The sequence below is a fragment of the Serinus canaria genome, chromosome 9 (assembly GCF_022539315.1).
Source record: "Serinus canaria isolate serCan28SL12 chromosome 9, serCan2020, whole genome shotgun sequence".
Classification (NCBI taxonomy): Eukaryota; Metazoa; Chordata; class Aves; order Passeriformes; family Fringillidae; genus Serinus; species Serinus canaria.
The window spans coordinates 5,683,865-5,702,029 of NC_066323.1; the positions used below are offsets into that span (position 1 = coordinate 5,683,865).

Sequence of the window (18,165 nt, forward strand, 5' to 3'; positions counted from 1 at the left end):
TGGTCAGAGAGAAATGTGAGACTTCTTTGATGGATTTAGTAACTGCTCCAATGTAAGTACATGTCGTTCAGTGAATAAATTCAGTTTATAGAGCATAATAAATATGCATTTGTCTCTCAATCTGCCACGGGTCAGCTTTACTGTGCATAATATGTATCATCTGTAAGCTGTGGCTGATACTTGCAGGGATTCTTGATGGCATCTGATGGATTGTTTTTGAGTAAAGACCTCACCATTCTCTCCATTGTTCTCTTTCAGAAATATTCTTTACAGACTGGATGACAGGACCAGCCAGTTTTCAGTACTGCTGGAGGCTCTGGAGCACTGCAAACTCCATCAGTCAAATGAGACTGTGCAGGCAGCCTTGTCAGAGGTGCTGAGCAGCATCAATTCAGCTCAGGTTTACTTCAAAGCAGGACTTGATGTGTTTGAGACTGCCTTGGCTGGAAAGAAGTGAGAGGATTCTCTGCATTCCAAGACATTTGTTTACAACTCTCTAAACAAAAGTTCCACTTGGACCAGAATTGCTCTGAGGATCAAACCTTTCTCAGCCTTTCCTTCAGCTGGCGCTTTAAGGTACTGCAACACGTGGTTTAAGAAATGTAAAACAGTATTTTGCACTGTTCACAATATATCTCAAATGCCTGTTCCTGAATGTATTAAACCTAAAGAGAGAGAGTAACACTTCAGAGATGACTTTTGGAAGGACATCTGCTGTATTTTTGTATGTAAAGTATGTTTTTATGACTAAGAGCTCCATCATGCGAAGTACCAAGCACATCCTGTGATGAGCTGAAGCCCTGGTTCTGAGGCACCCCAGATGTGCAGCCAGGGGAGATTTCCTGTCAGAAAAACATGACTCAAGTTGCCTAATGTTTTCAGCAAGCTCATCTTTTTCCTTACTCCATTCAGAGTAAGTAGTTGAAGGATGTGGTGTTTCCTTGGGTATCCAGCACCGGAGTGGAAATGCACAGAACACCTTTGCAGGTGCAGTCCAACACCTTTACTCCTGTGGAACAATAAATACCTCAGTTCTGAGAATACAGATAAACTTTGATTCTTCCATTTCTGTATGACAATAAAGAGTTGTTTTCTCTGATGTTTCTTGGAGAGGAAATTTTTGTGATGATTTCAAATTATTTGAAAAGTGTGAGTCGGTAATTACACTTGCACAAAAATGCTTTGAATGTTTATGTTGAATGATAAGAACTGCCTAGTCTTTATAAGGCTAGAGGCCTTAAAAATTTTCACCAAACATTACCAAAAAATCCCACTTCAAGGTCTCTAAACTTCCAGAGAGCTGTAAATAAAAGCAAGACCTCCAAGACCTGAGAAGAGTTTTGGGATTCCATCACTCTTGGCCACACCACCCACTATTCCTGGCTGGATTGTTCCATCAAGCCTCATATCTAGGACCCAGGTCATTGTCAGAAAAGCACAAGGTAAAACATGCATCCATTCCCTGCTGTAGAACCAGGAATTCAAGTGTGGAGGCACAAGCTGGTGAAGCATATTGCACAGCTAAAATGCAAATCTGTTTTTCCCTTGGTAGAAGGCTCCAATCACACCATTGCCTGTTGGCCAAATAATCTGTGTGTGAAAGGATCTAGAGGTTCAGTGTCCTCTGAGGGGATGCTCTACCCATTTGAGAACTCCAGGTCTTAATAATATAAACAGTTGAAATTGTTAAGCCTTATTTGGGTTTTACAGTCTCAGATGATTCTAGGTTTAGAGCTTAAATAATTAATTTTATATAGATACTCAGAATTTAAATATAATTTATTTGATGGAAATGTTAAATGTATTGTTATCCAGTTTGCCATGTTAACGTTACAGGAACATTTCAGGTTGGAATAGAAATGGGAAAAGTGTCTGTATTAATGTTTAAAAAGTGCCTTCAGGAAAATTTCTGAGTGCACAATTTGGTGAAATATTTTCTAAAGCTCACATAGCAAGAAATGAGCTGTTCACAGATCTGGGTTTCTGTTCCAAAGCCCTTACAAAGGGGTCTCCAAGCAGTGGCCCAGGACTGGGTACACACAGCTGTTCTTCATAAGTTATGATGGAGCAGAGGCAGAGCTGTGCAGTTGTACAGCAGCCTCTGCAGTGGGAATTTGTTCAGCACCAGTCAGTGGGACTGCATGGACTCATCATTATCTCCTAGCTTTCCTTGGCATCTGATCAGCTTAAATTGATGATGATTCTTTTGCTGATGCTGGCACCAGTTCTGTTTAGTGCAGAGAGAATTTGACTCCTGGACAATAACATTGTTTATGATGCAGGTTCACCCCTTGTCTGCGTCGTTTTTATTGTTGTAAGATTTAGGTGGCTGGAATATCCACATTTGAATTGTATGTTTGTTTTGGGGACTTGGGGATGTACTGCACTGTGGGACCTTTGATGGGATTCAGTGACAAAGGGTCAGGTGCCATTAGGAGACCAAAAGAGAGGTTAACACCTTTGTTAACTCTGCCAGGTGAGTTTGATAACTGCTTCCTCATCCTTAGAATGTTCCACCTCTAATGCAACCAAAGTGTACTCAGCAAAATCAGTGAAATCTGGTGGAAGCAATATCTCTGATGGATGATTTCTCAACCCTGTAATTCCAAAATAAAATATTTATCTTGTTTTCTCACTAATGTCCTTCTGTAACCACTTCTAAACTAACAGACCTAAAAGTGCTCTGCTGGAAAAGCACTGCTGTTGTAAATGTCTGTCTATTCTAGACACAATCAGATGTTCTTGTTGGTGAGATGAATCAGATGAGCTATTTAGGGACTTAAATGCATTGATTTCAATGTCATCTCATACTTTTAGATCGTTTGTAGGCTTTTATTTCAATGTTAAGATCTTACATATAAGTGAGTGCTCAGTGATAATATTTGTACCATTATAGCTTTGAAAAAAAAGCACTTTTGAGCCATATCCTTCCATTGATTTTTAAATCCTACCTATTGACTTCAAGGAATTTACAGCAAGTTAAGGTCCTAAGTATCTGGTGAGCTTCTAACATAGAGTTTTTGCCCAAACAGCTGTGGAACATCAGCTAAAGGAAGGTGTTAGTAAATCATAGCAGCTTACACAGATTGACTTCATTCCTGTGTGGTACTGGAATAAACAGAGCACCCTTAAAGGCAGAAGCACGTTTGCAAATTGCCTGGATGATACTAAAAATGTGTGATCTTTTCAGAAGCATCAACTGCCAGAGACAGAATAGCAAATGCATTGATTGCTCCTTAATCCAGAGTCATGCTCACAGTGACCAGAAAATCCCTGCAGCCTGCAATATTTGTATGTTGAGACAGTTGATAATAAAAAGCCAATGAGGTTTTATTAGTATGTATTTTAAAGAGTCCATAAAAAGGCTAAAGCACAATCAAGGAAGATGAATAAAAAGTACATGGGAGCTGGATTTTGAGTACTAACCTTAAAAAAGGCAGTGAATTGTTTTTATCATCCAAGAGAAATAGTACCCGTGTGAATATGCAAAAACACAAATGCCTTATATCTTCAAAAGGTTTTGCAAATATTCATTTACTTGCAGTGATATAATACACCTAGATAAACATAAATGTAAATAATTACATGAGAAAATTAGCAAACTCTTTGCATTGCCTCCCTTCCCTTTTAGGAAAGTGTTTCAGTCTAGGGATGTGAAAGGAGGCTCTGCAGCTGACCTCAGTTCTTGCAGCAGTAGGTGGGGAAAGGTTAAATCTCAGGTATGGCAGAAGGAGCCACTGGAGGTCATTTATTCCAACCTCCCTGCTCAAGGAGGAGCACCAAAAACCAGCCTGCCAGGAGGGGCTGTGCTCAGGTTGCTGTGGAATGCCTTCCAGGGATGGAGATTCCTCAGCCTCTCTGGGCAGTCTGTGCCAGTGCATGGTCACCCTCACAGAGAAATGTTTCATTCTTCCATAGAAAAACTTCCTCCAAATTTCTCCCCATATTTCTGAGTTGTTAAATTATTGTAATTATTTTCACAGCGAGCATTCAAAAGGTAGCCATCATTTCATCCAGTGAAAACTCTCAGAAACCATCTCCAGGATTTCACAGGTACAATATGTTGGAAAGTTTGTATGAGGAGATTTGTCCTTCAAGCCATAAAGTATTTTTTTTAAGCCATAGAAACTAATGCCTTTATATTCTGATGTCTTTTGTACAGTCCCTGGCACCCAGTCAGGATTCCTCTTTACTTTAGGAGGCTGTCACCTCATCAGCACAAATGTGGCTATAAATGCACCTACTTTACCCAAACTTTGGGACCTCACTGTGGTTTGTGTTGAGTGGAACACAACACAAACCACACATTATTAGAATGTTAAAAATAACTTGGGTAGCAATGCAGTGATAGTTTTGGGTGGCTTTAACCCTCTGGCTGTTTTTTCTCCCTCTAACACCATCCTCTCCAATCCCCTATATTCACCTTCTCTCACATCTTTTTGCAATGTGATTTTTCCCATCCCTCACCACCTTATTCTCAGCCATTCCCACTCATTTTCTGTCTCCATTCTCCTTATCACTTCTTAAGCTCCCTTTTAATTTGCCCACCACCAGGTTAATCCCCCTCTTTTCTCTCTCTGATCTCAGTCATGCCTTTTGTTCCCCATTCAGTTCTCAACTCACCTCCCTCAAGTTTCAATTATTATTCCTGGAACAGCTGACCATAATAAAGAGCTGAAAGTGGTGGAAAAGTCCTGCTCAGATCCAGGTGGGTAAAGTGTGAGGAGACATCATCTGTTAAATTCAAAGTATTCACTTCTGAGTACATGTAAGCAGCAGGTTTTCAGTTATAGCTTGACTGAATGGAAGCAGATTTTTTTCCTATCTTCTTTCTTTCTCTCTAATGTCTGGACCAGGAAATTCCCTCAAAAGTAGCAGTGTAGAAAGGTGATAATCTTGAAAGTTTTGAAATAAACCTTTGAAGTTTATTTGAATCCAATTCTGAAGTTGGATGAATAAGAAATTATAGACAAAAAATCAGAATTGGCACTGCCTGTCTACAAAATAAAACAGGCAATATCTAAGCACAGAGTTTCTCTGATCTTGCAGGAGCCATCCAGCATTCTCTCCATGCTGGCTAAATACCAAATTCTCTGTGTAATTCTGCTGTCCTACAGTGTTTTACATTGTTAAGGATGGCAAGGACTAAATCTACATGCACAAACCTGTACTGGAACATGCACATTTGAGCCTAGGAAGTGCCTAAGAACAGTGAACACTCATTTGGGAAGCAAAGGCTTTTAAAATCCCTAAATTAGACTGCATGTTTACTAAAACTGTGGTGCTGTTAAGCCTTTGGTTTTTTCCTAATTATCATCCCACTACTGCTGGTTATTTCTACTGTTGCTCATACAGACTTGTCATAACTGGAGGAAATGGACACCTGTGTGGATTTGCAAAAAAGATTATGTTGCACCTGAGTCTTACTGACCTTACTGGACTGGTTTTTTTCCAACAGGGTTGACTTTACCAGGGTACTGTTCCACAGGACCAAGGTTAGCAGAATTTGGCCACTATTGATGGGATTTCCCACAAGATTTTGTATCAGAAGATCAATTATTTCTGTTTAGTCTATTCTCTTTAATCTCTCAACATAGATTATTAGAAGCAAGAATGTATTTTTTTTTTTAATTGGGAGGAGTCTCTTGTAATTGGGTAAGCATTAAGCCCACAGGGCAGAATATGAATGTGTATGTACAAGTGATATAATCTAGAATTAACTTTATACCTTTTATGAATGTTGGATTAATGCAGACATACTTTTATAAATTTCACAGGTTGGAATTAATACAAGGACTTAATTTAAGAAATTTAATCAGAATAAAGGTGTGGAACAACAGTTTTACTGTGTAAATGTAGTTTATGCTTCCTCATCTGCCTAATCCATTTGGTTAAAAAAATAGGGTTTTATCTAAGCTGCTTCTCTTTGATTTATTTTCCAGCAAGCCCTTGAAAATGAAGTTTTGGTCTTTCTTTTAAATGTGTGCTGCCTTTAATGGTTATGGAACATTTCTCAAGTGTTCAGACAGTGTAACTCCACCTCATCTGATCAGCCCTGGATTATTTGGTAGGATAGAGTGGAATTTCAAGGCATGATCTTAGGAAGAAGGTCCTTTCCTGACTGTTACTGTATGTGCTGTTATATACTGGAGTGGCTGCCTTCACCATGCAGAGCTGTGGGTGTGCAATGTGGTGCTCTGAGGCACTAGTTGAAGAGAATCTTTATTTTTTCAGTCCTTTCTCAGAGACCTGTTAATTTTCTGCCATTTGAGGCTGTGCTCCCCTGCCCATGCTGGTGACAGAGCAATGCAGCACCCAGTGCTCTGAGCACAGGAATGTGGCACTGTCTGAGCTCTCAGGGCATTCCCAGGTTTTAATTAACTTTGCTTTTGTGTAGCTCAGTCCTGATACCACTGGGAGAGACCCCAGGAGGAGGTGGACAGGCCTGACTTTATGGTGAGCTTGCTACAGAAACTGCTGATGCCCCTCTCCTTAAAAAGCTAAATAAAATATTTCCCAAACATTTGGTGGTTTTAGCCTGTACATTGAGGATTCTGAAATAGTTTTAGATACTGCTTGGTTTTTTTGGTGCAGTCTCATTTCATGTTCTCAGCAGCTGAAACATCTTGTAGTGTATGAATCCACTAGAGGGGAAATAAGAAGATCCTTAATATTTTATACTTAGAGCAAATAAGATGAACACAAATTCCCTGTGTTTTCCATTTGCAGTTTACATGAGTTAATATGCAACATACTCTTATCACACATGCTGTGATTTGGTATTCTGAGACAAATAGGAAATGAATGTGATTCCCTGTCCAGAGGAACTATATTGAATTCAGGGATCATTTCACATCCAGGCACCTTCACTGCTTGCATACAGTGAAGAGTGAGCAAGCACAGGTTAAGATATTTGAAACAGATACTTTTGGGGGTTTTAGCAAGGTGTGGAAAATTATATTCTTGTGTGCAAGGGCAGATTTTAGCATTGCACTCATACCCAGGTGTGTGGTGATGAACTGTGAGTCCCCATGGCTGTAGCTGTGAGATAATGCTCAGGGGCTGTTAGCAGTGTCACTGCTGCTCCCAACACAAACTGGTTTTTTTTAGTCAGTAGCACCTTGCAGAGTTTACCTACTCAGATGGAATATGAAGGTATTTCTGCCTTTTTTATGCAAAAGAGCAGCTGTCAAGTTGTGTTACCTTTATCAAGCCTTGACACAGAATTTGAGATGCCTGTGTGACAACTCTGTCCTTCCATCTACTTCTACATTTTCACATAGTAAAATCACGTTGCCAAAAATGATAGCTAGCCAATGCAGAATATTAAGTAACTATTTTTTTTTTTTACCATGAAATAATAGAAACTTGATGCAGTGATTTCTGGAAACCAATAAATATCATGTTATGTGGAAATGTGCAATGAAAGGTTGATTTTTATAACACTTTATAGAATGTTGAGTCTGAATAAAACAGCTTATTTGCAAAATTAGTTTACTTTGTATCAATTTGTATTTTTATAACATAGTGCAATAAAAAGAGAATGTTGGCCATTAATGTAAGTAGATTCTACATACTTTGATTAAGAAGCACATTTTATTTGATTGTGCTCTGAATATGATTTCTGGAGTTTGTGAAAGTGTTTGTACAGAAGGCACTGTGGGCTGGAATTCAGTAAGAGGCATTTTGTGAAAGCAGAGTTAGACAATGGTTTTTTAGCGTAGTTATACTGTTGCCAGAAATCAAACTGGAATATGAAGATGTGTATCATGTACATTGCACTGAATGGCTCAAAATTATATTCATTTGCTTTTTTTGTTGGCTTTCTTTCTCATTTATAGTTGGTTCTGCCAGTAAGCTGTAGCATATGCCTCTCAAGCTGCTGATGCAGTAATGGAGATCCCAGGGCATTAAAGCATAATGGGAAGAAAGAAAAAGGCAAGGAAGGAAAAAAAATAGCTAGACAGAACCTCAGAAGCTGGGATGGGATAATTTACTGACAGGTAAACTTTGAATTATCCACATATTTAGGGGCTGGTATATAGAACAACCAGATATTCAGGTAATTGGTCTTTCAGGTGGTGAGAAATTGTCCCTGTATTTTTTTTTGAGGGCATAGATTTTGGAAACCAGTCAGAGACTTTGGATCAAACTCACAATGTTCAGGGTAAGACTCCCAAAATATATAAAAAGAAAGCTGCTGAACAGCCTCAGTGTTATCTGAAGAAAGAAACCAGTCTGTTATGAAAATCTTGATTCTATGTAATATTCAGATTTTATGAAATTGAGATGATCAGGCTTTTTTCCTGTAGTTCAGAGGTCTAGAGATTGTAAGGTGGGTGGAATTCCATTTTTTGCTTATATTACATGAATACTTGGAGGCTTTTGTGGGCTTAAAATGCACTTGAGAAGTGTAATGAAATAGTGCCATTGTAAAAGAATGTGTATTTCCAAATTTTATTTCCAATTTGTGTAGCATTAGGGTTTTGGTTTTGAAACTGCTTTTGTGTTCACCATATTGAAAGGAAAAATAAAAAGAATACCTTGTTAATATGGCTAGCTAGTTAAATTAACCTCCTTTGATGGATTAACTCCCCACAAAGTGCAGCTCTGACTGGAATATCTTGTGTAATGTTAAAGACTAATTTGTGAAAAATATTCCTTCAGGATATGTTTCCTTTAAGCCATGCAGATGTGTGCCATGAAAATAAAAGCCACCAATTTCAGGTAACTCCCTGATTTTCAATTCCTGCTGATAGATCTCTGGAAGTCAATACTAATGAAAAATGGCATTGAAACAAAATGGGTTTTGCCTGGGTACCAATATCTTTCTCTGTGGCCCTGATGAGGAGATCAGACCATTATCCTCTCTCACCAAGGACCTATCTGGGCAGGAATTATTTAAAAAGTATGTTTAACACATAAGCATTCCAAGTAATCAAGCTTGGTATAGAACAGAGAATTTCCCAAGAGAATGGAGCTACATATATCCAATATTTTTCACTGATTTCTTTAACCTTGAGGTTGCCATGGCATTAGGAAATGTGTTCCTCATCCAGTCACAGCTCAGAGATCCATGTGGGATTCAGGTATACAGGATCATGTCATTATGGAGGCATTTGCTTTTTGCATGAAGTGCAGGTTTGGTAACCATGAGAGGGGAGTCAGGAATAATTTGATGCTGTCACAGTGAAGTGTTTCTGTACCTGGCTGATGAGCCCTGAGGGAGCAGGAACAGATTCTGGCCAGGCTCTGGTGGGCCCAGCAGTGGGTTGGAGGTGCCAGGAGTGGGAGGGCACTGGGAGAACCAGTGTTGGCAGGGCAGTTCTGGTGCCCAAGAAAGGACAGGATGGAGGACTGGCTCTGGCTCTCTCCCAAACACCTCTGGTGCCTGTTTGCCCAGCTCTGCAGAGCAGCACCAGCAGTTCATCCCATCAGGTGAGCGAGGTGCTGGGAGCCAGATGGATTTTGGGAGCTTAGTAGGAGCTGGAGCACCATTTCCTTCCAAAAGGTGAGAGCTGGAATGGGTGCTCCCAGTGCTGGATGAGGTCAGCTGGGTGGAAACACCTGAACTTAAAAAGCCTGGAAGCCCTGGTTGAGGCAGATGCCCAAAGGCACAGAGCAAAGATTTCTTTCAGCACAGTGACCTTGAAGAGTCCCTTGACCTTGTTTCTAACAGAGTGCAGTGTCTGTGAGCTGCTGGGGCTGCTCTGGGCTGTGGCTGGGGTGTTGCACACCCAGATCCCTCCTTGGAGGCTGTCAGCTCACATCAAGGGAAGGCTGATCACTGCTTGGAGCTCAGCTCAAACACAGGGAAGTGTTTCTGACACTGCTTGGCTATCTCACTGAGAGAGGAATCCAGGAAGGCTTCGAGCCCCTGCCTCCAACTCATCTTTGGTGTGTTTGAGGGAGGTCAGTGCTGTGCCAGACCCCCACTGGGTCCAGGGTTAGTTTTCCTGCCCAAAAGAGAGCACACATCAGAACTAGTGCCATGCCAATCCCTACTTCCTTTGAACGTTTGTTGCTTTAAACAGCAAGCATTGAAAATTAAAATGTAACAGCTCCCTTGCACCATTACTTGCTTTTCCTTTGTATGATACAAATCAGTTTCATACAGTGTCCTGTGTCCCCTAGCTGGGATGGGAGAGGAAAATGGTGAGCACAGTGCCCCCCCAGAAATGTGGATCTTCTGCATGAAGAGGAAAGAAAAGGCAGAAATGAGCTGTGAAACCTGAAAATACAGGAATATAAAATATCAAACTTAAAACAGCAGAAGTGTTCACATGGTAATGCAATTTAGAATGAAAAGTTAAGAACTAGTATCTAGAGTGAAATATTGTGGGGATAAATATTGTGTCAATATTGAAGAGTCAAAATGAGAAAAGCTTTTGCTTTGATAGTGTAAACCTGTGGAGATTGTTACATAACACACAGGGAGAAACTGAGGTTTAATAGCTAAAGTTTCTAAACTGCATGGATATGTGCAGGTTGTAATGTGAGGGAAGGTCACTGCCCTGTGACTGTTCAGGCACTGAAATGTGCAATACCCATCAGAAATGAGCTGCTATAGTCCAGACTAGAACAGGGCATCCAGAGAAACAAGGCCAAAAAAAAAAAAAAAAAGAAGATTGCCATCTGCATCTACCACAAACATGTTGGCATTTCTAACACTAATTCTGTGTTTTTCCTCTGGATAATAAAAGACCTCAGTGCAGGAATTCGTAGGGGTGGATTTGTCTCCAGCTGGGGTGACAGGCAGGTGTTTCTCAGCGTGGGACTGTGCATGAAAGATGGTCAAATTAAGTGAGTAAGTTTCCACATATGTCATGTGTCACTGCTTTTCCTGAAGTGAAAGATCACTGCTTTAACTGAAATGGAGAAGCAGAGCTATGCTGGGAGGCCTTGATGTGCAGGTGTTGCTTATACAGTGAGTGTGAAAAATTAGGGAGTACCCCCAGGCATGAAGTTCACTTTTTCAAATTCTAGGAGGTTGACCCTCTAATGAGCACTGACTGAGTTCACTTTCAGGACTGTGCCATTCATAAAGAGCCCTGTCATGCTCTCCTAGCACAACATAATCAGGGCCCTGTGAGTGAGCAGTAGCCTTGTACTCATAGCAAGGAAATTTATTATCCTGTAGATAAAATGACAACTTCATTATCATTCACTATTATAAAATAGCAGGGAGACTAGCAGTGGAAATAAAAAGGCATCTTTTAAAATAATTCTTTTCACTGTAAGAAAATCCAATGCATAAATTCGTGTCATGTAGCATTTTTATTAATTTATGAAGAATTTAACTTGATGTTCCATGGCACACTTCACTGATGCTTCATTCTTAGATTTAGTGGTAACAATTTGCAGTGACATGATGCAATATCATGGGGTTTTTTTAAACCAGTTCTGTACCTCCTAACTGTGCAATTTTAGATTGGCAGAATTCTGCCTCACTTCCTTTGCTGGCCATCCAAGGAGTTGGTTCTAGGCTGTGAAATTTGATGCACCTTTGTAAACTGACTGCAGGTTCTTAGCTCTGGTCACAATGCAGGGCAAAATATTTGACAGATGATTCACCTCTCATGTTTTGTGCTCTTATTTCCATGAAGCCTTCACCATCCATGTGCAATTACAAACTGGTCAGGATAAGATAAACTCTTTCTTGTCAGAATGATTACATTTACCCAACTTTTCTGTCATCTATTAGAATTGCTGAGAAAAAAGCTTTTTCAAGATACATTAATTTGCTTCAGGTTGCATGTGCTGATGCCTGTCACTTTATAATTTTATAATAAATGAAAATAAATAACTGACCATGGTGGGTAACTCACCAAGGAGACACAGAACAGGTGACATCCTAAGGTGTGACCATGGTGGTGGTTTAGAAGGTCCTTCCCAGTACTGGGAATGTTGGAATGAATAATGGTAACAGGGAAGGAGAGTTAAGTACCTTGGAAAGAGAAACCACAAACTATCAGATTTACAGGGCAGGAATGGGAACAGCAGGAAGTTGAGAGGGCTAATGGAACTTTTTTTTTTTTTTTTTTTTTTTTTGTTTCCATCATAATATTTTAGTAAGTTTTTAAAATTGCTTTTCTGCACCAGTTTTCTTTGCAGAGAGTTATGGCCAGGCCTCAGCCAGCACTCCAGGGATCTCCAGTCCAGCCCACATTAGGAACTATTTCCAAGTTTGAAATTACTTTAATAAAATCTCTTAAGAGGGGGCACTGGCTACTGCTGCAGGGCAATCCTTTTTGGAGAAACACTGTCACAGGAGGTGTTTGTCATTCCAATACTGGTGGGAATCAATAATGAGTAATCAATATAATGAAGGCTGAGGCAGAAAGTTGCTCTGAACCCGAAAGTAAATTTATGAGGGGAAAATTTCCCATGAAAACAAATTGCTGTGCTGTGTGATTGCCCTGGGGGCTCTCAGCTGGTCACTGTCCCAGCAGCCCTGTGAGCTCCAGAGGTTTTCTGTTTGCCTCTGCTGTAGACAGTGGGACTGAGGCAGAGGGAGATTGCTGAGAAAGAGAAATGCAGGGATGGTTGGGGGCTCCTGCATTCCAGCAGAGAGCTCTGACTGCTGGCCTCTCTTTCTTATGCCTTTGTCAAAGACAGAGAATTTTTTGCCAAGACAGATTTCTCTAGTCAGAGAACAGTTATATACTGGAGGGTTTTTTGTGGGTTTTTTTTTCCAAGAGGATGTAAAAAGACTTAAGAATTCTCTCCCTGACCAATTGTATGACACTTTGGATAAATCTTTATATGCAATAATACTAAAGCACCTAAGTAATGCATCATATTTGATCTGACCCTGCATAAATCATTTATTCATGATATATCATTCATAACTTGATTCATTGACTCATCTTTAGACAAGACAAGGTCAGTAGAAAAAAATGATTAAGCTTTTTGCCTGCAGGAGGAGGAAGCTTAAACAACAAATTCATCTTCGCATCTGACCTCATGAAACTTGACAGTGAAGATTTTAAAAATAGAAGTAGACTCAAAAAGCCAAGTTTTACTCCCAATTACACTAGTTTAAAGTCACAGTCACTCCACTTGCAATAGAGCAAATGGGAGAAGGCTCTACAAGTCAGCAGAATCACTCTGGAGTTTGTACTGCCAGGGATGAATTTGAAAAAGGACAGACATTTCTGAAAGAGGGCACTTGGACTTCTAAAGTTGAAATTCCTGTGTCTGAACATTTTAATGGATCAAAGATGGCAAGTCAGACTCTGTCATATTGCTGTAAACCTGGTAAGATGGCATGAAATTTCAGACCAGTCAGAGCCCCCTGGCAGGCTGGGCCACACAGACTCCTTGACTTACAGTGAATGTTTTTGCCTCTGTTACCACTGAAATTTCCTTTCAATGTACCTGAAGTGTCCTTGAGAGCAGCACTTTTAGGACAGGTCACTGTCTAAGCACAAGATGCAAGAGTATTTCATTTCCCAGCAGGGTGTCCATGGTCCCAGCAGCATCTGGTACTGCCAAGGCTTTCCTCAGAAAAGAGAACAAAACCTTCCTCATGTTCTGTTGCAGCCCTGGCAACATTTGTCCTGGAATAACAATTATAAGAGGAAATACTACCCCACTCCAGGTAAGGTAAAGCAGATCCTTCAAACTAATCTGAATTTTTCCATGTGCTGAAGTGTCCTCAGGACACAGCATTATTCAAGTAAGTGTCTATGCCTTTATTTTTAGATTAAGCAAATAAAGCAATTTGTCAACATTGATCTTGATTCCATTTGGTAGAATTTTCAGCTTCTTTGCAGTACCCAGAGTGATGGAGGGCCTTTATCAACATGTGAAACTAATACACATGCAGGGTGTAATACAATGAAACCTCTGGAATTCTTTTTCTTTTAAGTAACAGAGATGGAAATGCTTAATTGTGAAAGCAGCCAAAATCAGTATTTTATTAATCAATGCACCTGCATGCATATGCAAGCAAAAATCAGTTATACTTCAGGAAAGAAATAAACTTTAAGGTAGCTGGCAGGGGTTTGTTCACAGAGAGGTTTGGTGAGGCTTCACCTGGGCTTTGTCTTTTTAGATTTCAGGCTGTTTTATTACAGAATAGCCCACAAATGGTTGTGATTATGAGTGGGAGCTGCAGACTCCTTGAGCAGTGTGTTTCCCTTACATACCCATCTAGAAAACTGTGCTAAATAACCCAGAGCTGTTTGCACATCTCCAGTGTTCAGCAGCCTTTAAAATGTCTCATTTCTTTGCTCTCTGATTGTGCTTTAGACAATAGCATAAATCAGAAATACATTAGCTCAAGGCATGCAGTGTTGTTTTCTTATATCACAGCTCTTAAAAGGAGCATGAAATAAAATACATGAGCTGTATTTTCTCATAGGAATAAACATTTTAATCAATTTAATACTTTTAAAGATAAATTCAACCTACTGACTAATATAAATACCACACACATACAAAAAAAAAAAAAAATAAAATTACTGTGTTTCTGTTCCATTTAAATTCTTCTGCCCTGCCAATCATGATTACCCCTACAGATGGTGACCCTAAAGGAAGAGTAGGGCAGTGGCTCCCAGCACTGACACCATCATTTAGCAGTTCCTTAAGAGGGTGGGATAAGAGAGCAGCACACTGATTTGGCCACAGCGGGAAATAGCCAGCAGGACTCCCTCCTGAGGAGAAAGCAGTTTCTCTGCAGCCCTGAGCCTTAGATTTGAATGCTGTGTCTCTTCCTGCATGACTGTCCCTTTGCAGACATCCTGAACTTATCCTGAATTCTGCTTTGTTTCAAGCAGGAGAGACAAATAACTTGCTCAAAGTTGGGCTGTTTGTTTCTCTGTGTGGTGACTTGTTATGCAGAGATTTCTTTTCTAGTGTCATTCAAATTCCTGCAGAAGGTTCCTAATAGGTTCCAAGGACATTGTGGATAGACTCTGCTCTAGTGACACCTTCCCTTGTTTCTTTTTCTCTTTTCCCCCATTCAAATGAAGTGTTACAATGATATTATTATCCAGCTTGAATGAAATTCCTGATAAACCTCCATTGGGTTTGTCTGAATAAAACATTTCTGTAATATTGTCTAGTTAAACATTACTATTATCTCATTATTGCTTTCCCCAGCCTAAAGCCTTTCCTTGTGATATTCCTTTTGTCAGTGCCTGGGAGTGTCTTGGTGAGCCAAGGCTGTATTACCTTAGCAAATGTGTGTCTACATTCCAGTTCATTCATTTTTTATCCATTGCAGAATATTCCTATTGTGCTCCCTTTCTTCCTGATAAAAATATTTCACTGACTGACTAAAATTAGTTAATTTGTGCTATTTTTCCACAGTGGGATTTTAGACCAAAGTTTGCTTAGAATTGAAGACATTATGCTTCCTAAAATTACCTTTAACTTGACACATTTTCTTAGTTGGACACACTTAGCTATATATTTACTTTATATTTATAAAAAACATTCCAAACTAAGCAAATGCCTATGCTGATAACCCCAGCCCAGAGCTGCATGATGGTTCCAATTCAGGTCTTTTCTGTTGTATTTGACACATGGAGCAAATCAGTTTTACAGGTCAGTATTAAATTTATATAAAGACAGCACCAAGCACATGTATTAATTGGTTTGGGTTTAAAAAAAAAAAAAAAAAGGAAAGAAATTATTATTGATTCCCTCTTTCCTATTGCATCTTTTGAATGAGTAGACCCATGCTATAAAGATGGGAAAATATCAATCACCATGTCTGGCTGTATTTCCCAATTGCTGCTAAGAACAAAAACTATTAATACTAAACAATGGTGCTCAACGAATGAGGTCAAATTCATTCTGCAGCTATAGTGACAATTTAATTAATGAGAGATCTGGATATAGCAAGAAAGGAGAATATTGACCCATTAATACACATTTAAAATCAAAGACAATTTATCTCCTGGCAATTCTAGCACGTGTTGAATGTTTCAAGACTTTTTTTTCCCTTCTAAATGAAGGACAGAAAAGCCATTTAAAAACTAAAACTGGTTGAATCTATCAATGATACTTGAAAGTCTGAAACTTGGGCAGCATCATATGTCAAAGCAGAGCAGAAGAGCACAGAGGGATAATCTCTGGAGCAGCTGGAAGGCTACAAAGATCTGTTCAGAATTCCAGGTTGGTAAGTGCTTTATCCTGTGCAGCCATTTCTGCAATGGATGTATGGGGGAATCAAGCATTAAGGTAACACCCAGAGCTGTTCATGAGAATTCATGAAAAAACCCTCCAAGACCTGCAGTCCACCGTTGTGTTCAGGAGCAAAGGGCTTTTCTGCAGAGCCAGGGTGGCCTGTGGAGTGTGGACAAAGTGTAAAGCAGCAGAAGGTGCCTGCTGAGCTCTGCCCTCAGAGCAGAGCCCCCAGAGGGTTCAGAGCACCCCCCCACCACCATGGGGCTGCTGAGCCCTCCCAGAGCCTGGGGAGAAGAGCAAAGCAAAGTGGAGCCCAAAGCAATCCTGGTCCACTGTGGGGATGCTCACAGGTTTTGTTGGGGGGGTTCTGCCACTGGGAAAATGCTGCATTTTTGCTGGGTCCAGGGTCCTCTGCCATGCTTGCCATGGTTGTATTTCTCTGTCCTGCAGGTGAAAATGTTAACTCTTACAGTTGGTTTACTCTTTTGCTTGGCACAAATGTTTGGTTTCCTCATTTTTTATCCCAGTTGACTTTATGTTTTGAAAAAAATCTGTGTGAGCTCTTGCTACAAGTGGTAAGGAAATGCTTTTCTATACAATTTGTGGACCATCTTCATGAATCACAGAATCCAGTCATTTCACATCCAGCTGCTTCTTTAGCCCTTCCAGGGGTGGTGACTCCACCACCTCCCTGTATTATGAAGGTATATCACATCTTTCCACTTTTCTCCCAAAAGGTAAAGGACTCAAATCCATGATATGGCTGTGCCAAATAAAATAGAGCAAAGTCTCCTGTGCCTGCCTCAGAGTTTTTATCATATTGTTCCTTGTGGTAAGTTCAATAACACTAACCAAACCTCCATCTGTTTCTAAGAATTTTTCTGTACAATCTCTATCTCAAATAAATAACTAGAATATCTTTCATGTTGCACCAGGAAAAAGAATGTCACATAACTAAAATACTTATATTCTGCTGAAGCTATATTGCCACTGTTAGGGGAAGAATGTTTGTAATTTTCTGACATGGTTACTGAAATTATTTAGGAAGGATATCAGTGTTTTTATTGTAACTACATCAATCTTAAAAGTCTCTGAATTCAGCATTTTCCAGAACTCTTCAATCACCTGCAGGGAATCCAGTTGATAACAAAGAAGGCATTTTTGTATTTCTTAATCCATGCTGTGAGTATATTCAGGTGAGAACTTTTTGCAATCCATAATCAAAATACAAGGAGAAAGACTGGTAATTTGTTTTGGTCTATCTCAGATAAAATGAAAGGGGAAATTAATAGTTTTAATGAATTTCTCCATCATTGTGGGTAAGTAATCAAAAATTATAATCCTCTCTGTGCTTAATTTCATACTGAAATTTCTTTGTCACCTTAAATATTTCCTGACCTGACAATAATTGAGGTGTGAATGAATGTCAGAGGGAAATGAAACATCACCTGAGTTGGGACCAGTTAAGTCATCCAAATTCTGGGGAAGAACTGGCTGATGATGTTGAATTGTAGTTGTTTCCCATTACAAATATGTTTATATAGTTCATATAAAGTTTTTAAGTTTTCCATATTTTTTTTCCCATGAAAGTCATAAAAATGTATAAATGCTTGTTTATTGTTTGGGCTCTTACTATACTATTAATTTATTATTAAATTTAATGTAATATTAAAAATTAGAAACCAGTTTCTCTGCTAGGTACCAGAGAAGCCAGAACATTAAGGTGAGAGAAAGAATAAAAGAAAATAGCTTTGTTTGGTTTGGGTTTTTTTCTTGTTGTTTCTGATAGATTGCATGGAAACAATCTAATTTAGCCAGCATAGTTTGCTCTCTGGGTTGATCATTACAGAAAAATAGACAAGTACTGCAAAAGTTACACATTTGTATATAAAATATGATTTGTTTTATGGAAAATCTATAAAATGCTACAGCTCTGTCTGAAATGATCCAAGATTCATAACATACTGAATGCACTCTCTCTTCTTAAAGCAGGTATAAATTCAAAGTTAAATTGCCATCATTTTT

At 39.5% G+C, this 18,165-nt stretch overlaps 1 protein-coding gene across 7 annotated transcripts in view; it reads left to right on the top strand.

Annotated features, from left to right (window-relative positions):
* Positions 1-5,839, top strand: part of NAALADL2 (N-acetylated alpha-linked acidic dipeptidase like 2) — a 400,239-nt gene extending 394,400 nt beyond the window's left edge. For all 7 annotated transcript variants that reach the window (XM_018912780.3, XM_018912779.3, XM_050978009.1 and 4 more), the window contains one exon: positions 259-5,839. In XM_018912780.3, coding sequence (XP_018768325.1) covers positions 259-457 — 199 coding nt within the window. In that variant the 3' untranslated portion in view covers positions 458-5,839. The remainder of the gene's footprint in view (positions 1-258) is intronic.
* The last annotated feature ends 12,326 nt before the right edge of the window (positions 5,840-18,165 follow it).